Here is an 18994-nt window from a genome sequence, read left to right as displayed (position 1 = left end):
TGGGTCCGAATAAAATATCAGATCATGCGCAGACTATCCTGTCTCTTTGAGTCTAAGTCTATATTTATTCACACCAGCTCCTGAAAACCTCTATGCGAACACACTTGACCGAAAAAGTATATATATATAGATTTCACTTTCACCGCTGCTCTGACCGTTTATATTCATGGACATTCACACAGTCAGGTGGCTATAATTGCACAGAAAACAACTACTGATGAATATTAATTTTTATTTAAAATATATCCTTATGCATTTCTTATGCTAATAATGTTCATTAAACATCAAAAGAAAATTAGAGAAGCACTCACTGCTTTTGTCTATTAAAGTAACTGTATCTTTATTGGGTATTTGTGTATATTCACTTCATAGGGTAATACAGTTTTTATAGAGTTTTCACAAACACTGTTAAGTTTAGATAATTTGTATTATTTGTATAGAATCACCCTTGTTTCATTCTCTTTATTTCTCATGATTTATTTATCTGCTAAATTATAACATTTATAATGATAATGCATCATGATGTCCTTTATCATACAGTGTTTTGAGTGATGGGTAGTGTGCTGGCAGTTTAATACTCAGCGAAGTCGAGAAAAAAGAAAAGAACAGGGCAATGAGCCAAGGTTGTGATTCGGAGTTCTCCCGTTTCTCCGTTATTTCCAGACCGAGCCTGTTTGAGGAGCATTGCGTGAGCGTCGTGTCGAAAGTGAAAGTTTATAGGTTCAGTATTTAGTCTCGTGTTGAGCAGCAGAGAGAGTCAGAGAGTCTGAACTCAGACTGAACACACACAGAGCTCGGGTGAGAAATAACTCTCTCTGGATGGGAAATAATCTCCTTCAATAATCCATAACCAACTACGGGCAAATCCTCAAGTAAGTCTAGCTTATTACAAATTTTGCTGATATTTCATATTTCAAATGCATATGAATATAGATTTTTTTTTTTTTTGTCTGATTGTTGTTGCAGTGTTTTCATTGGAATTATTTGTTTTTGCGTTCTGCCAGTGAAGATAATGCAACAGAAAAACAATAATAAGAAAATAAATCATGGTGTTTAATTTCTGTCTTAGCTCTGACGGATATATTTTTAATGAACGCACCTGTTTCATTAGTATGAGCTCTCAGTGCTTTACTGTAATAAATCTTGTGGTGTCGCGATTGTATTTTGCTCTCACGTGTTCCTTCATCGATTCCAAATTAAAGCATGATTTATTATGTTGGGTGAAACCAATCAAATTATTTAAGTGTGGTAAACTGAAGAAGTAAAGCTCTGACATGAAGTATATATAAATATATATAGGCTAGATATTTTAACTGTGTAATTATTACATTAAGTCTTGTTATTATATAAAATAGACTTTACATTATGTAAATATGCATTGGACGATGAAAGTGTTTCTTCGAAGTATAAATTAATCAGCCTATAGCCTTAGGGGAGAGCGGGGTCGAATGTAACGTGGGACGATGATCAATAGGTTATTTAGTGCTTTAACACATCCTAAAATTTGCATTTCAGATTTTTTCAGTATAAAATTAAATCGAGTTTAAATGTCAGGAGTTCCTGTCTGGACGAAAGTAACAATTGTTGCTTTTGTCCCGCTACAGTGACAAAAAGTATTTATTTTGTTCTGCTGCATGCTATATTGTAAATTTCTGTGTCTTGCATCATTTCTTACAAATGTGTATGTCATATTATACCAAAATAATATGTCTGAGTGAGGGTCAGAAAGACAGACAGAGGTCTGATTTTATCCAGATGTTTTTGAGAGGGCATTTCTGGACATAGAGAACCATCACTCTCATCGCATTTATATTTAGGTTTTAGTCATATCTTAGCCTTTACACCTCCACCTGTGAATTTGCAGTGTTTCCAGATGTTTTAATGCACATTTTCAATTTATGCATAAAAACAACTGGATGGAAACATAAATAGGCCTACTGTTACATTATGTTTAGAGTTTTTTTTTTTATTATGCTAATGTAATTAAATTTTTATATTGTACATTCTGTTGGAAAAAAATGTTTTATAAAAATACACTGAAATTCACAATAAAAAAATACAGTCAGGTTTTGAGACATCTGATGAAACTTAAATTTAAAATGAAAATATGTAAATGTAATTTAATAATTTTTTTGCAAAGATAAAGGACAAAATATGTTTGCAGTTACATATTAACAAGATCACAATCAGGTATACTTAAGATAAATAAGAGTAACAGAAAAAAATATTGTGTTCAAAGTGAAATTATACTGAAGTCTTTCTACATTTCTACAAAATACCACCTGGTATTGATAGACCACACTTTTGAGTTACTGGCCACAGCAGAAATATATCTCCGTCTACAACATTATCTTTTAAAATTATGTTTTTCTGAAAAACTGTAGTTTGGCCCCCGCTCTCCCCTACGTTTCTAAAGGTTAGTGCCCTCTAGCGGACGTGAAGAATAATGACAGTGTCGTATTGTATCTTCAAGAAATTATGTATGACTGTCAAAATGTTTCAGTTCTTGTGTACATTTCTGTCATTATTTCTTCTGCAGAATCACAATCATGAATGCTGTAAATGTTGTGCAGCTGTTCATTCTGGTTTGGACCTTTACTGCTGTCTGTCAAGCTTATGATGAAGGTAAGAGATTAAACTTTCCATAGAAAGTGTGAGAATTCTGTAAAAAAAGTTAGCCTGGATGCACTGTAAGTCGCTTTGGATAAAAGCCTCTGCTAAATGCATAAATTTAATTTGTAATTTAATTTATAGGAAATACTAAATCTAAGATGATGAAAACATGGTCAAATCTGATTCATAGATAAACAAATCATGTGGCTGTTAAAATACCCAGTGCAAATTCACATTTTCAGTCCTGACTACAGGATCTTGTGTTGCTCTGATTATATCTGCTGCACATGATTAAAAGAAACAGTCAGGACGAGGCTGCATGCAGAGATCGCTGTATTATTCTGCTTTTAGTAAATTTTCTATTTATACTGTAGTTATCATTTATAATATATCTGACTTTCCCATGGCTAGATAAAACTCTAAATCTTACATACAAAATACATAATGCAGTGGTTTTATTAATGAATTGGTTCTCTAATGAAATACTGTATATTTGTTGTATGACTGTCATAGGCAGATTAAATTTTCATGAGATGTCAAAAAGTAATATCTTTTTTTGTGGTTTCCATTCTCTATTATGTGATATTCATTGTTATTTTCCAGATATCAGTGTAAGCTGTCAGAATGTGACTGGATTTGTGAGGAAAGAAGTGAATCTCAGCTGCAGCGTCTCTCTGAAGAACACTGGATGCTGCATTAAAATGTATAAGTTTCAATACCCTGAGACCTTTAATGACTCTTCAATCTGTCGTCAATATGTTTCTGTGAACTCCTGTGAACAGAGAAACAGTTTCACATGCCGCTACACTCCACCTATAGTGATGACAGAACAATTCAGATTCTTTGTGCAAACAAATTGTGGAACAGGAAAAGCAGTAATCTTCACTCTTAAAGCAGGTACTGCATACTGTAATATTTTTACGTAAAATTTAGTAAATCTTTGCAAATGTACATTTATGTTCAATCTACTAACAGTAGATTAAAACCTGTTAACAAAGACCATTAAACCTGAAAATAATAGTAAAACTTTTGGTAAGAAAGTTATTATATATTTAATATAACTATTGATTATTTCTTCATTTTCCTCAGAACATGCACCATTAAACCCATCAGGATCCCCTCCACCAGAGACAGCAGCAGGATTCAAGGGAACTGTCATCACTGTGGTTATGGTTGGTCTCATCATCATCATCAACTTCATCACCATGGCGAACATTTGCAAACCAAAACCAAACTTCACCAAACTTTGTAGACGTCAGAACTGGATGTTTTTGAGAGTCAGACATGATGAGGACAACAATCGTCCAGAAGATGTGATATTATAGCACTGAGTGTTGTTTGACTTTTCATGTGATGCTCACGAAACACACAAGCTTTATTTGAACTCCACTAAACTCTACACTATCTTATATTTCAGACTACTGGACATATAACTCTGGCTGTAGGTTTTAAAACTCTTGTTTCTGTTTTATATTGATTTCTGTGAAATAACAGCATATTATTGATCAGTTTGATCAGTGAATATGACTTTAATAAACTCAAACCTTTTTGAACTTTAAGAGGAAACACAGCAAAACTGTCTTTTTTCTGGTTTTCAAGAAATGTCTAACATGAATGCCATTTTTATACATTGTATAATAGTGTGAACGGTGTGGTTTTGTACAGTATCATTTTTTTTTTTTAAAATAGGGACATTGACATGAATAAAGACTTGTGATACTCTCTAAAGCTGAATATCTGTATCTTCTGTTTATGGATAAGTTCTAGCTGATAAACTAGTAAATGGGTGAAGAGTACAAAGAGCTGATCTGTGTGTATGCATAATTTATTTGTGTAAGACAAATTATTATCTTATTCTGCAGGAAATCTTTAGATATTTGGGGTTATAAGGGTTTGGTTTTTAATAAAACAGATTTGGAGGTTTAATGATTGTAGTGTAAACCTGTAGAGTTTAAATCAACCTTGAGATTAGTTTTCTGAAATACAGTGAAACAAAACATGGGACACAGGACTACCAAAAAAAAAAAAAAAAAAAAAAAAAAAAAACATATAAACAAAAAAAACTAACGAACCTGTAATTCAATTATATTAAATAAGCTTAATAAATGTTAAATAAGAACTAAAGTAAGCACTAAAGAAAATAAGCACTTAATAAAATTAAAATAAAACTGTACACATTTTACACAGACTACATAAAGTGGATGTGTGAATACTGAATGAACCAGAAGAAAATCAAGAAGCTGTCACACAGTCTGATGATGAGGGCCTGAATGTTTCTGTACTTCCTGCCAGATGACAGAAGGGTGAAGAGTTTATGAGAGGGGTGTGTGGGGTCACCCAAAATACTGATGGTTTTGTGAGTACAACATGATGTGAAGATGATCCGAGGAAGACGCTTTATTCAAAGCAACTTACATTGTATTCAAGGTTTATATTTGATCAGTTCATGCACTCAAAGCTGTAGCTAACACCACTGTCTAATGTTTGAGATACAGGAGGAACTGTCTGAGAAATAACATCTGTTCCTTGAAAGAGAACAAGAAGATCCTACAGCTGATGAAAACAAACAGCTTTCATGTGTCGAGCATTCAGAGTCAAGAAAATCTCTCTTTCCATCAACAGCCGTCAGACGAGACGACAAGAATCCTCCATAGAGCTGTTACAAGATTCCTTTTGGTCTCTGCAATTGGTTTTAAATGCTAAAAAAAAAAAACTAAATATATGGTCTTTACTCATAGTTGTACCAAAATAATGGTTACACCTGTTTTATCCTTGGAGGGGAACTGTATTGAAAGAGTAAATAATTATAAATATTTGGGTTTATGGCTTGATGCCAACAAGTATGTTAGGATGTTGTTTGTTGACTTCATTTCAGCATTTAACACCGTCATTCCCTCCAAGCTGACCAAAAAACTTGGAGGCCTGGACATTAACACCTCCCTCTCCAACTGGATTATGGACTTTCTGACCAACAGACCTCAGCATGCTCTGTCAGACCACACCTGCTCAGCCACCATCACACTCAACACCGGCGTACCACAGGGCTGTGTGCTGAGCCCGTTCCTCTACTCCCTCTACACCCACGACTGCAAGCCTGTGCATGGATCCAACTCCATCATTAAGTTTGCAGATGACACCACAGTGATTGGCCTCATCAGTGACAATGATGAGACTGCTTACAGGGAGGAGGTACAGCACCTGGCCACATTGCAGTATTACAGTGGGCTAAGACAAAGAAGAAAAAGAAGCATGCATGAACCTATCCACATTACTGGTATGGTTGTTGAACGTGTCTCCAGGTTCAAGTTCCTGGCAACCACCATCTTGGAGGACCTGTCCTGGACCACAAAGACCTCCAACCAGGTCAAAAAGGTTCACCAGCGCCTCTTCTTCCTCAGGACATTGAAGAAGAACCAGCTGTCTTCAGCCATAGTGGTGAACTTTTACCGCTGTGTGATCGAGAGCATCCTGACCAGTTGCATCACAGTCTGGTATGGGAACTGCTCAGTGGCTGACCGCAAGGCCTTTCAGAGGGTGGTAAAAACCACCCAATGCGTCACAGGGACACCACTGCCTGCTATGGAGGACATCCAGAGAAAACGCTGTCTACATCGAGCTCACAGCATTCTCAAGGACTCCTCTTTATCTTTACAGCTGTCTCCTTGCTGAACTTTGCCATCTGACACTCCCCAACACCCCCACACACATAGACTCATCACTCCTCCTCATCACTACATCTGATTTACCTTTTTATTTAGATCAAGCAAAAAATCTGTAAACTTGTTATTACTTGCACTTCTGCCTGTTCATCAAGAAACACTGAGTAATCCATTTGCACACTGAAATATTTTCTATGCACTTTACTGCCCATGCACTAGTGTAAATGATGTTCATATGTTCATAGTTTCTGCCTATAGTGTACATACACTTTTACATAATCCATCTGTATAGTATGTTCATACCTATCTGTATATAATTCTGATAGTATTTAAAATCTGTAAATTATGTCCATAATACTTATCTGTATAGTTATTGTACATATTGTAGACCTTGTATATATTCTGTACTTACTGATTATTGCACTTCTGATTAGATGCTAACTGCATTTTATTGCCTTGTACCTTACATGTGCAGTGACAATAAAATTGAACCTAATCTAATCTAATCTGATGAATTTTTGTGTTTTAATATTCATATTGAAAATCTCCTAAAAAAAGCTCAGACCTAAAAGAAAGAATTATCCAAAGTTGTTTCCTTTCTGTGTTGGACTATGGTGATGTGGTTTATATGCATGCAAACTTGTCTTTACTAAGGGAGTTGGATAGTATATTTCATGCTGCAATATAGTTTGTGACAAATACATCTTCATGTTCCCATCACTGTACTTTGTACAAAATAGTTTGTTGGTCATCCTTGTTCCAAAGGAGAAAAATGCATATGTTAATATATACTGCCAAGGCATAATTAGAGTATCTGCCAAATTATATTTGTAATCATTTATCATCATATTATACTTGTAATTATATCACTAGAAACTCTTTCAAATAACATTTGACTGTTCCTGAGAGTACACTCTGTTTTTGTCCTATGGAATGAAATGCAGAATTATATATATATATACAGTATTGTTCAAAATAATAGCAGTACAATGTGACTAACCAGAATAATCAAGGTTTTTCGTATATTTTTTTATTGCCACGTGGCAAACAAGTTACCAGTAGGTTCAGTAGATTCTCAGAAAACAAATGAGACCCAGCATTCATGATATGCATGCTCTTAAGGCTGTGCAATTGGGCAATTAGTTGAATTAGTTGAAAGGGGTGTGTTCAAAAAAATAGCAGTGTGGCATTCAATCACTGAGGTCATCAATTTTGTGAAGAAACAGGTGTGAATCAGGTGGCCCCTATTTAAGGATGAAGCCAACACTTGTTGAACATGCATTTGAAAGCTGAGGAAAATGGGTCGTTCAAGACATTGTTCAGAAGAACAGCGTACTTTGATTAAAAAGTTGATTAGAGAGGGGAAAACCTATAAAGAGGTGCAAAAAATGATAGGCTGTTCAGCTAAAATGATCTCCAATGCCTTAAAATGGAGAGCAAAACCAGAGAGACGTGGAAGAAAACGGAAGACAACCATCAAAATGGATAGAAGAATAACCAGAATGGCAAAGGCTCAGCCAATGATCACCTCCAGGATGATCAAAGACAGTCTGGAGTTACCTGTAAGTACTGTGACAGTTAGAAGACGTCTGTGTGAAGCTAATCTATTTTCAAGAATCCCCCGCAAAGTCCCTCTGTTAAAAAAAAGGCATGTGCAGAAGAGGTTACAATTTGCCAAAGAACACATCAACTGGCCTAAAGAGAAATGGAGGAACATTTTGTGGACTGATGAGAGTAAAATTGTTCTTTTTGGGTCCAAGGGCCACAGGCAGTTTGTGAGACGACCCCCAAACTCTGAATTCAAGCCACAGTACACAGTGAAGACAGTGAAGCATGGAGGTGCAAGCATCATGATATGGGCATGTTTCTCCTACTATGGTGTTGGGCCTATTTATCGCATACCAGGGATCATGGATCAGTTTGCATATGTTAAAATACTTGAAGAGGTCATGTTGCCCTATGCTGAAGAGGACATGCCCTTGAAATGGTTGTTTCAACAAGACAATGACCCAAAACACACTAGTAAACGGGCAAAGTCTTGGTTCCAAACCAACAAAATTAATGTTATGGAGTGGCCAGCCCAATCTCCAGACCTTAATCCAATTGAGAACTTGTGGGGTGATATCAAAAATGCTGTTTCTGAAGCAAAACCAAGAAATGTGAATGAATTGTGGAATGTTGTTAAAGAATCATGGAGTGGAATAACAGCTGAGAGGTGCCACAAGTTGGTTGACTCCATGCCACACAGATGTCAAGCAGTTTTAAAAAACTGTGGTCATACAACTAAATATTAGTTTAGTGATTCACAGGATTGCTAAATCCCAGAAAAAAAAAATGTTTGTACAAAATAGTTTTGAGTTTGTACAGTCAAAGGTAGACACTGCTATTTTTTTGAACACACCCCTTTCAACTAATTGCCCAATTGCACAGCCTTAAGAGCGTGCATATCATGAATGCTGGGTCTTGTTTGTTTTCTGACAATCTACTGAACCTACTGGTAACTTGTTTGCCACGTAGCAATAAAAAATATACTAAAAACCTTGATTATTCTGGTTAGTCACATTGTACTGCTATTATTTTGAACAATACTGTATATGTGTGTGTGTGTGTGAAATATAAAGCTCTTGATCTTGGGATGAATATGTTTGAGTGAGATTTAGCAGCGCAGCCACTGACAAAAAACACACACACACTGATCAAATATTAAATGTTGAACATGCGTGAATCGCTTCTGCTGTATAAATTTAAGTGCACACATCAGCAGATGTTTCTGTTGATCTCGTGTTACAGGATGAAATTGAATGTGTGCCATGACTGAGAGAAAGCAGCACAGCCGACAGGATCAATGCATGTGAGCAACTCTTTTATTTCTGAAAGACTTCTGCTCTGTTTGGGTCCGAGCATGTCCTGCGGTCGCACCCACTGCTCAAACTGCTCTGTCAGGAAGCCAAGCTTCACAGCAGTGGCTTTCAGAGTAGATCCCTCTTTGTGTGCCGTCTTTGCAATCAGGGCAGCTTTATCATACCCTGAAACAGAGCGAGAGACGACTGACCGACTGACCAGATTCAGAGTGTCACCAGGTCTGTGTATTACTGAACCAAACTCGTTCTGGTTAGCTCTCTGCTGTGGTTAACTATGTGAGGGTTCAGCGCTGCAGCATCAGAGACTCGTTCATCAGTTTTTTGATTCTCTCTGTATTGGACTCGATTCCAGCCACACAGTTATTGGTGAACGAGTCCGGAGCATCGCCCAGCAGCCAGGCCAAGTTTTTAATCTGGAACACAGAAACTACACATTACAACCATGGCCGTAGCCAGCTATGAGGTCACAGAGGTCCAGACCTCTTTAAATTTTTCATGTTTGAAAATAAAATTTGTTCTCTGATTGACTAATTTGCTGCTAAACTCCTCATATGAATTTCTGCATGTATAATTCATAATATTTAGCGTCCGTGGGGTGAAAATGATCGATGCGAGACACTTCCGAAGTGAACGAGTCTTCAGAGAGTTGTGAGCGAGAGAGAGCGGCAGTTTATTTCATTTTTTTATTTTAATAACAGTCTGGCAACATTGCGTCGCGGGCATTAGTCTGACAGTAATCAGGCAGCAGAACTGAACGTGGGGAAGTCCAATGGTTAGAGATTCGGACTTGCAATCGAAAGGTTGTGAGTTCGAGTCTCCGACCGGCAGGAATTGTGGGTGGGGGGAGTGCATGTACAGTCCTCTCTCCACCTTCAATACCACAACTTAGGTGCCCTTGAGCAAGGCATTGAACCCCCAACTGCTCCCCGGGCGCCGCAGCATAAATGGCTGCCCACTGCTCCGGGTGTGTGCTCACAGTGTGTGTGTGTGTGTGTGTGTGTTCACTGCTCTGTGTGTGTGTCCACTTTGGATGGGTTAAATGCAGAGCACGAATTCTAAGTATGGGTCACCATACTTGGCTGAATGTCACGTCACTTCACTTCTTCTGGTACCTTCTGCGCCACTGAAGCCAACTGTTAAGTTTGGTTTTTTGTTATCTTGACTCTTGAATAATATAATAATAATAATAATCTTGAATAATAAACAACTGATAAAATTATCCACCCCATAAATATAGTATTAACAAATTTTGATGCAATAAATAGGGTATGATTTAAAAATGAGCATCCCTCCAAAAACACCTACATTTCTGTCACTTTTCAAGTGTTAGTGTTATATAATTAGTTGTATTTATAGGGGTTATTATAGCACAATTCTATAATAAGGGGGTTATTATAGAAACCCCCAGGACCTCACAAATTTTCAAAGCCTGGCTACGGCCATGATTACAACCCTGAAACAACTCATCTGATGTCTTATATTTATATGTCTATATTTGCAGTGGTTTTCTTGTGATATCAAATTAAGGGACAGTGTATTTCAGGATAGTTTCAGCATCTGTCTATGGTTTGATTGGCGAGAACGAGGCGGTTGAGACACATGCTTCAATAGCTTCTCTGATTCAGACTTCAACAAACTTGAATCACTCAAGCAATACATTTCAGTAAACATCTGGATACATACATTTGTGAAATATTATTTAAATAGTTTTCTGTTGCAATATGTTATAAAATGTAATTTATTCCTGTGATACAAAGCTGAGTTTTCAGCGTCACTTATAAAAGGCTTGATAGTCACTTTTGATCAATTTATTGCATCCTTGCTGAATAGAAGTTTTCATTTTAATTTTGTTTTTTTATTCTTACAGACCCCAAACGTTTCAATGGAAGTGTTTCACAGTTTCCACAGAAATATTGTGCAGCACAACTGTTTTCAACATTGATAATAATCAGAAATGTTTCTTGAGCAATAAATCATCATATTAGAATGATTTCTGAAGATTATGTGACACTGAATACTGGAGTAATGATGCTCAAAATACAGTATTTCTGGCAGTGAAGGAGGAAGTGTTTCTCTGTCTCGATCTCTCCTGTCTGACAGTGAGCACACACTCTCAATTCTTCCTGTGTCTGGGTCTCGATGGCTAGACTGTGCTCACTTTCTCTCACTCTCTCTCTTTCCCCCTTACACACACACACACACACACACACACAACTATTTCTGTGTCTGCCGGTCTCGATGGCTAGACTGTGCTCTCTCTCTCTCCCTCTCTTTCTCTCTCTCTCTCTCTCTCTCTCCCCCTCACACACACACTCACACACACACACACACTCTCAACTCTTCCTGCGTCTGGGTCTCGATGGCTAGACTTTGCTCACTTTCTCTCACTCTCTCTCTTTCCCCCTTACACACACACACACAGACACACACACAGCTCTTTCTGTGTCTGCCGGTCTCGATGGCTAGACTGTGCTCACTCTCTCTCTCTCTCTCTCTCTCTCTCTCTCTCTCTCCCCCTCACACACACACTCACACACACACACACTCTCAGCTCTTTCTGTGTCTGCCGGTCTCGATGGCTAGACTGTGCTCACTCTCTCTCTCTCTCTCTCTCTCTCTCTCTCTCCCCCTCACACACACACACACACACACACACACACTCAGCTCTTTCTGTGTCTGCCAGTCTCGATGGCTAGACTGTGCTCACTGAGCCTGTACTTGGTCATGATCCGTCTCTGCTTTGTGTCTCTGACACTCTGGAGATAATCTTCACATTCATAATCTGATTTTAGAGTTTGATAGAATTCTAATTTAGTATGTGTTTTAGTTTCTTGATCCCAATGTTCCAGATATGTATTTTTAGATTGTTTGATAGTTTGATTGATTTTAATGTTTGGTTAAGAATCAGTGCTGGTTTGAGACTGGTTAGTGAGGCATGCGTCTGCTTTGTTTGTCTGCCATGTGAGTGAGTTTGCATTGAGGTTCTTTGAATGAGATACCCTAAGACATCTATTGTATGTTTAAAAATAAAATCTGGAATTGAGCAGTTAAATCCACTTCAAAAGAATATTAACAATAATGAACAAATACCAGGGTGAGGTTAAAGATGCAGCAGTTGTAGGTTGTTCTCTGATCAGGTGCAAATGCCCTCATTTGGAAAGTAAAAGTTTTTCAGAAAGTAGAGCATTTCTAAATATGAAATAGTGCAACTTCTCTATTGTACAAACACAACTTAATTTATTCTCACATCATATGAGTCCTTACTTACTTTAGTCTTTACTGAAGCATACCTGATAACTTTTAAATATTACAAGAAAAAAGTGACGACTGGTGAACTAAAAAAAAAAAAAAAATATTGGTGAAACCTGTCAGACTGTCCATATTGTTTGTATTGTTAACACAGGAAAGCACCGAGAGTTTCACTGAAGTTTCTCTCACGTTCACTTCGTGCTATGATTATTGTGGCTGATTCTTTTCCAAAAGGAAGTTTGCATTCATTTTCTAGAACAGGATCTTCAGTCCAGTTTTTCTACTATGTAATGCTTCATTCAATGTGGTAGTAGCAACTTTTGTAACTATTTACTAAAAATAAATTAAAATGGTTTAAATAAAAATCTTATCTAAAGCTTTTTATTTGATCTCTAAAAAACAAGACTAAAGATTTTCTCATTGTAGTACTTTCGATGCAAAAACGTAGAAACATGTAGAAACGTAAACATGTAGCACTTTTATATATACAATATATATAACGCAGTACAAACTTCACAATCTCGGGAAGAAGGAGGCGGGAAAAAGCGGACAATCAAATTATAACTTTAATTACAAAATAAATGCACAACAGCGCCCCTTGCAGACGACCGTAGCGCACAAATGAAAACCAAACACAAAATAAATCCCAGTCCTGGTCCTCTCTTGTCCTTCACTGTCGTCGCTCCTCTTTTGTATCCTTCCAATCTCCTCCGTGGGACTCGAGATGCTTCATTCAATGCAACGATTTTCTATTTTGTTCCCTTAATGTACTAAAACGTTCACACGATTACTATAGCGCTCCCTCGATTTACTATTGCGTTTGCTCGATTTGCCTATTGAGGGAACGAATTAGTAAATCATGCACGCGATTTAACGTTATTTTTTTTCCTGCGTGTCATGTGCGAGGCTCCGTAATATATATATATATATATATATATATATATATATATATATATATATATATATATATATATATATATATATATATATATATATATATATATATAGCATTTGGAGAAGTGAATGCTTTAGTCTAGAACATACAGATCGGAAAGGCATACATTGTCCCTAGACACAGTGTTCAGTGTTCGTGGGGTCCAACAGAGTCTCACAATGACCACTTTCAGAAAGTCTCGGAGTAGACAGTGTCATTTAACCTTGAACAGTCCTTTGCTTCATGACTTGAAGCTATAATTTGTGGCTGAAGTGGCCAAAGCAGCCGTAAAAGTGAGGAGCCAGCTGGACTTTTTCCCTAGTGTTTTTTTCCTCATTACAGGTACTGCAGCGATGCAGATGTTGAGACCTGGCAGCAGATCCCAGCTACGTCTACTAAAACAGCTCTTTGTGTAAGAACAGGGTTCTTTTGTTTTAACCCTAACCAACGACCGGCACCCCCTCACTCATGATGAGTGTCAAAATAGAATTTATTTATCAAATATAATGGTTTATTTAAAAAAAAATGAGTAATATGATACTATAGCAACAATTTAGGACTGTCCATTTCACAAAGTATTTTAAATTGTTAAATCTCACAAACAAAAATGTACAAAAATGTAGCACTATTGAGTAAGCTAAAGGTATGGTGAAATAATTATTTCATGTTTAATATAGAGCTAGATGGTCGTAGTTAGCTGATTACTTCGCTGTATTGTTATTGTTTGTTGGTGTTCAACTTAAAATGATTCATCATGGGCTGCAATGAACGTGTTGTTATGTCAGACAATCGGTCGCAGTAAGCTTGTGTTTCATTGGTGGTTGTGGTGGTGGTAGCCTATCACTGCCAAAACTGCTGCCTATTATTTACTGTATATCCGATTTTCAAATTTGTTGCCTATGCTATTCAGTTTTTATTCAATAGCTGTCATCTGTATTTGCTAAGTAGCCTACCTTTTAGTAGAGTCATTCACTCAAAATGCATTTTTCATCCTTCGGCAGTACTTTTCCATTGTTTTTCAATCTAAAATACACTACTGACGTCTTTGAATTAAGTTAAGCCTGTATTTTTGGACATAATGTTGATCCAGGAACATGTTTTACTTGGCAAAATCACCAACAAATATGGTACACATGCCCTTTTTTATGTTTTTATTTTATTTTTTACTTTGTATTACCTCATCGTCCACTTTCACTTCAGCTGCCCACTCTTCAGTTCTGCGCTGGCACCAACTTTGCCCAAATCACCACATAAAACTTCTCTAAATCTCACGCACATGGTTCCACACAGTCTTTTCCAGTGTAAACAGTGAATTTCTCAAACTTTAAACCAGAGAGCACTTCAGAAAAGGAAACGTGTCAGTCTCTCCTTTAATTGCATGCAATTGTCTTCAGAAGTGTAAAATAAACAGAATCATAGTCTTTATTGCCAAGTACTGACACTGTACACATACATGTAATCTGCCTTGACGCCAAGGTAGTCAAGTAATTATACTTCTTTCCCTACATAAAGCCTCATTTGGCTTTAGAAGACTTGGAGTGAAAGTCATGTGTAAGGAAATATTAGCTCATTTATTTTGAGAAGAATCAAATTTAAAGATTCGAATTGCTTTATTTGAACTGATTCATAATTTAATTAGTTTATACTTCATCAGTTCGGTTCATCCAGCGAACATTAAAATCAGTATATCTTTACAATTCTGTTTACATTACTCAGTGGATAATTAGAATACAAACAGGATGATAATTTAGATTCAAGATTCAACATTCAAACAACTTTATTTAGCCCCGTAGGGCAATTCAGTTTTAGTCTACCAAACAAAGACAACACTTAATCCAGCATTTAGAAACACTGTCAGTAGTATCATATTGCATTTGGGTGCTAGAACAAGCAAAAACTACACAGGCCACAATACTAAGTCTGAGCAGCGACCAACATTTGAGTAAATAAATTAATAAATAATAGTACAGAGGTTTGCAATGCCTGGACCTATCTAGTTTGCATATCTGTTCGTTTTCCTTGGGTGGGCCAAGTATCGTCGTCCTGAGGGCATTAGACAAAATTCCTGCCTAAGAACATGGTCAGGATAATTCATGACCTGTCTAGCCTTCTGGAGCACTTGTTTTTTTCCAGTGGGAGCTCAGGTCTGTCAGCTAAACTCCAATGATCTTGGAGCAGATTTTAACAATACTGCTGAGGCTATTCTTGTCCCTCACAGACAATCCATTAAACCAGCAGATGAAAGAAAATGTTAAAAGGCTTTCAATAAAAGAATAATAAAAGTTGCATAAGATCCTTTGGGATACATTGAAAGAATTTAGCTTCTGCATGAAGTGACTTCTTTGTTGTCCCACTTAATGATAGACTCTGTGTTTTGATCAAACTTGAGGTTTGAGTCAAACGTGGTTCCTAAGTACTTATACGTCTCTACAATTTCAACAGTTCCGCCATGAATAATGCTGGCTTCTGGGTTAAAACGGTTCTTTCTAAAATCAATGATTAACTCCATAGTTTTTGTCACATTAGGGTCCAGGAAGTTATCATCACACCAATTCACGAATTGTGATAAGGCACTTCCATGGCCCGATCGGTCCCCCTGAAGAAGTGACAGTAGGACAGTGTCATCAGAGAATTTCACAAGGTAGTTACCCTATTGGGAAGTCCTGCAGCTATCAGTGTACATAATAAAAATGCAAGGGAGAAAGGACACAGCCCTGTGGAGACCCTGTGTTTGAAGTGAGGATCCTGGACATGTGGCCATTCACAAATACCTTCTGTAGTCTGTCAGTTAAAAAATTTAAGAGCAGTAATAAAATCTGATCAGGTAAATTAAAATAAGAGGCCAGTCGCTCAATTAGAATATGAGGCTGCATCTAATTAAAAGCTGAAGAAAAGTCTGCGAATAAAAGTCTTGGATGTGATTTAGGTCTTTCGAGATGCTTGTTTAATCTTTAATCTAATGAAAATCTTAGAGTCATCCACACCTTTCCCAGCTTGATAGGCAAATTGTAATGGATCTAATTTTCCATCAATTAGGGAAACAATTTCATCTTTCAATATTTTCTCAAAAGTTTTCATCACAAGTGATGTTAGTGCAACTGGCCTGAATTCTTTCATTTCTCTTGGATTTTTAGATTTATGGACAGGAATTATAATTGATGTTTTCCATATGGCAGGAATCTGACCGCACTCGATACACATCTGCAAAAGTTTTGTAAACACCTCACTGAGCTGGTCTGCACAATAACACAAAACACGTCCACAGATGGAATCAGGGCCAGCAGCTTTACGTACGTTTAATTTCTTGAAAAGATTTGTGACATTGTGTTATCACTAGACCATTCTTTGGAACCAAAGATTCCTGCATTTTGGAGATATTATTCAGAAAATCAAAACTTTCAAAATGAGAAAAGAAAGAATTAAAGCCATTTGCCAAATCAGCATATTCCACACCCTTTACATGAATGACCTGCTTGGTCTCACAGGAATACTGATTAATTGATGCCATTGATTTTATACCTGTCCTGGCTGCCCCTTATGAAACAAAAATATATTTCAGTATATTGGAAAATATCATGTAATATATTAGGCATATATTCTTATATATATTTATTTTTTCCAGTATATTGCAATATATTGAAAGCGGCAATCATTTGTATATTTTGCAATATATTATATAATATATGTGTCATCAATATATTATTAAATGTATTCAAATATATAAAATATTATATAATATATTACAATATATCACAATATATTTTAAGAAATATATTGGTAAATATATTTTCCTTTCGTAAGGTCCCCTCTACAATACAGATACAATTTAATTTCTGTAATCCATTTTGCCCTTCCTTATTTCAACCTTAACTTCCCTAGAAGCTGCTTTTTTCTCCAGTGGGTTTTCTGAATAAAATATTATTTTCTTTTTATTGATGGCAGATTTAAGTTCTTTGGTCAACCAAGGTTTATTGTTTGGGCAAATAACCACTTTTTTTAGATGGGATTGTTGAGTCCATACAGAATGTGATATATGATGAAACAGTGTCTATAAGTTCATTATTATCATCACAACCATCATAAAAACATTGGCAGTCTGTACACTCGAAGCATGCCTGGAGAGAGGAGCCTCTGGATGCTGGCCTCTGACCAAATTTTCACTGTCCTTTTCTCCCGCTCTAGGCGCCTGAAGAATGGTTTGTATACAGGCATGATATAGAAACTGTCATGGTAAGAATTACCAAAAGAAGGCATATGCAGAGATTTGTAAGCCCCGCTTACTGGGCCATAACATAAATCTAGCATAGTGTTCTTCTTTGTTGTAGAACAACTCACATACTATTTATATGTCCTCAAAGTCTTTTTTAAATTGCAATGATTAAAATCTCCAAGAATAAATCTAGGTGCCTCTGGGCAAATAGAGTCCAGTTTATGCGTGATGTCAGCGATCAGCTGGGCAGCAACTGTGGCATTGGACCGTGTGTGAATGTATACTAATGTGTAAAAGAGGCAGATAAAAAGGACGGAGAGAAATATTCAACAATTCCACATCTGTGGTACATATCTTTTCTCTGATCACGACAGTGTTACAGTACCTTTTGTTAACATAGAAGAACACGCCTCGTCCTCGGTTCTTGCCTGTGAAAAGTCCCTGGTAACCATTCGACATTCATAATGGACAGAAAAAGCAACATTCTCCAGAACTTGTCTTTTTTAGATCTGAAGGTTATTCAGGCTTGGAATGATACAGATTGAGGGGGAAATTCTGAGCTGTCTATTTTTTTTTAAACGGTCACCTTGCAGTATTTATAAACTAAATTATATTGACTAAAAAAAGGAAGGTTGGGTGAGCATGATTGATTGGGTAGTTAGTTGCATTAATAAAAACTTGCTGTGCATTCTGAGTTAACTACTAATAGTATATAATTCACAATTCTGAGAGGAAAATAATTGTGAAATATAAACTTAAGGAAAAAAGGAAGATTTGTGAGATAAAAATAGCAATTACCTTTTGATTTTTATTTGTGGTAGGAAACATGAGTTGGATGAGTTCATTTTAATCAATATTCTGATATTCAGATTTCGTGTTGTGTCAGTTGTTTTGAATTTCATACATGAATTGAGTAAACTGACTGTAGTCTATTTGTTTTTTAGGTTTGTTAAATATGTTTGTTTGATAATATGTGTTAAGAGGCTATTGGATAGTTTTTTGATAATTCAGGGATTGCCCTATTTACTTAATTCAGCCAATGACCAGGCATCAGTTTGGACTGGTCTGAGTAATATCAAAGCACAAGAGAGCACCCCACAGTCTGTGGAAAATCAACAACTGGCTCACAATCTAACATGTTTAACTGCCGATTCAAAAAGACCAGTCACACACTCTGATCTGCACTTCACACATACACCTACCCTCCTGTGTACATCCATAACTGTCTGGTTTGGCTCAGACATCAAGAGATTATAACAGAGAGTCAGGCCTGCTGAGAGGATTATTAGTTCCCCCTCTGCCCAACCTCCAAGATCTTTACACCTCCAAGTTGAGGAAAAATTATAAGAAAATCACTCTGGACCCCACACACCCATCTCACTCTCTCTTTGTACTGTTGCCATCTGGTCGGCGCTACCACTGACCACTATATATATATATATATATATATATATATATATATATATGG

At 36.7% G+C, this 18994-nt stretch overlaps 1 protein-coding gene across 11 annotated transcripts in view; it reads left to right on the top strand.

The window, feature by feature from the left end:
- LOC128025517 (uncharacterized) overlaps positions 1-18994 on the top strand; it is a 118770-nt gene that overhangs the window by 80773 nt on the left and 19003 nt on the right. For 2 of the 11 annotated variants that reach the window (XM_052611958.1, XM_052611962.1), the window contains exon 2: positions 2540-2625. The exons of 8 other annotated variants lie outside the window; for them this stretch is intronic. In XM_052611958.1, coding sequence (XP_052467918.1) covers positions 2550-2625 — 76 coding nt within the window. In that variant the 5' untranslated portion in view covers positions 2540-2549. Of the gene's footprint in view, positions 1-725; positions 873-2539; positions 2626-18994 lie in introns of those variants that run through there. One more of the 11 variants, XM_052611963.1, reaches the window with a different exon arrangement.

This window comes from Carassius gibelio, chromosome A12 (assembly GCF_023724105.1).
Source record: "Carassius gibelio isolate Cgi1373 ecotype wild population from Czech Republic chromosome A12, carGib1.2-hapl.c, whole genome shotgun sequence".
Classification (NCBI taxonomy): Eukaryota; Metazoa; Chordata; class Actinopteri; order Cypriniformes; family Cyprinidae; genus Carassius; species Carassius gibelio.
The sequence above is the reverse complement of the archived record's forward strand: the minus strand, read 5'-3'. Positions and strand labels throughout refer to the sequence as shown.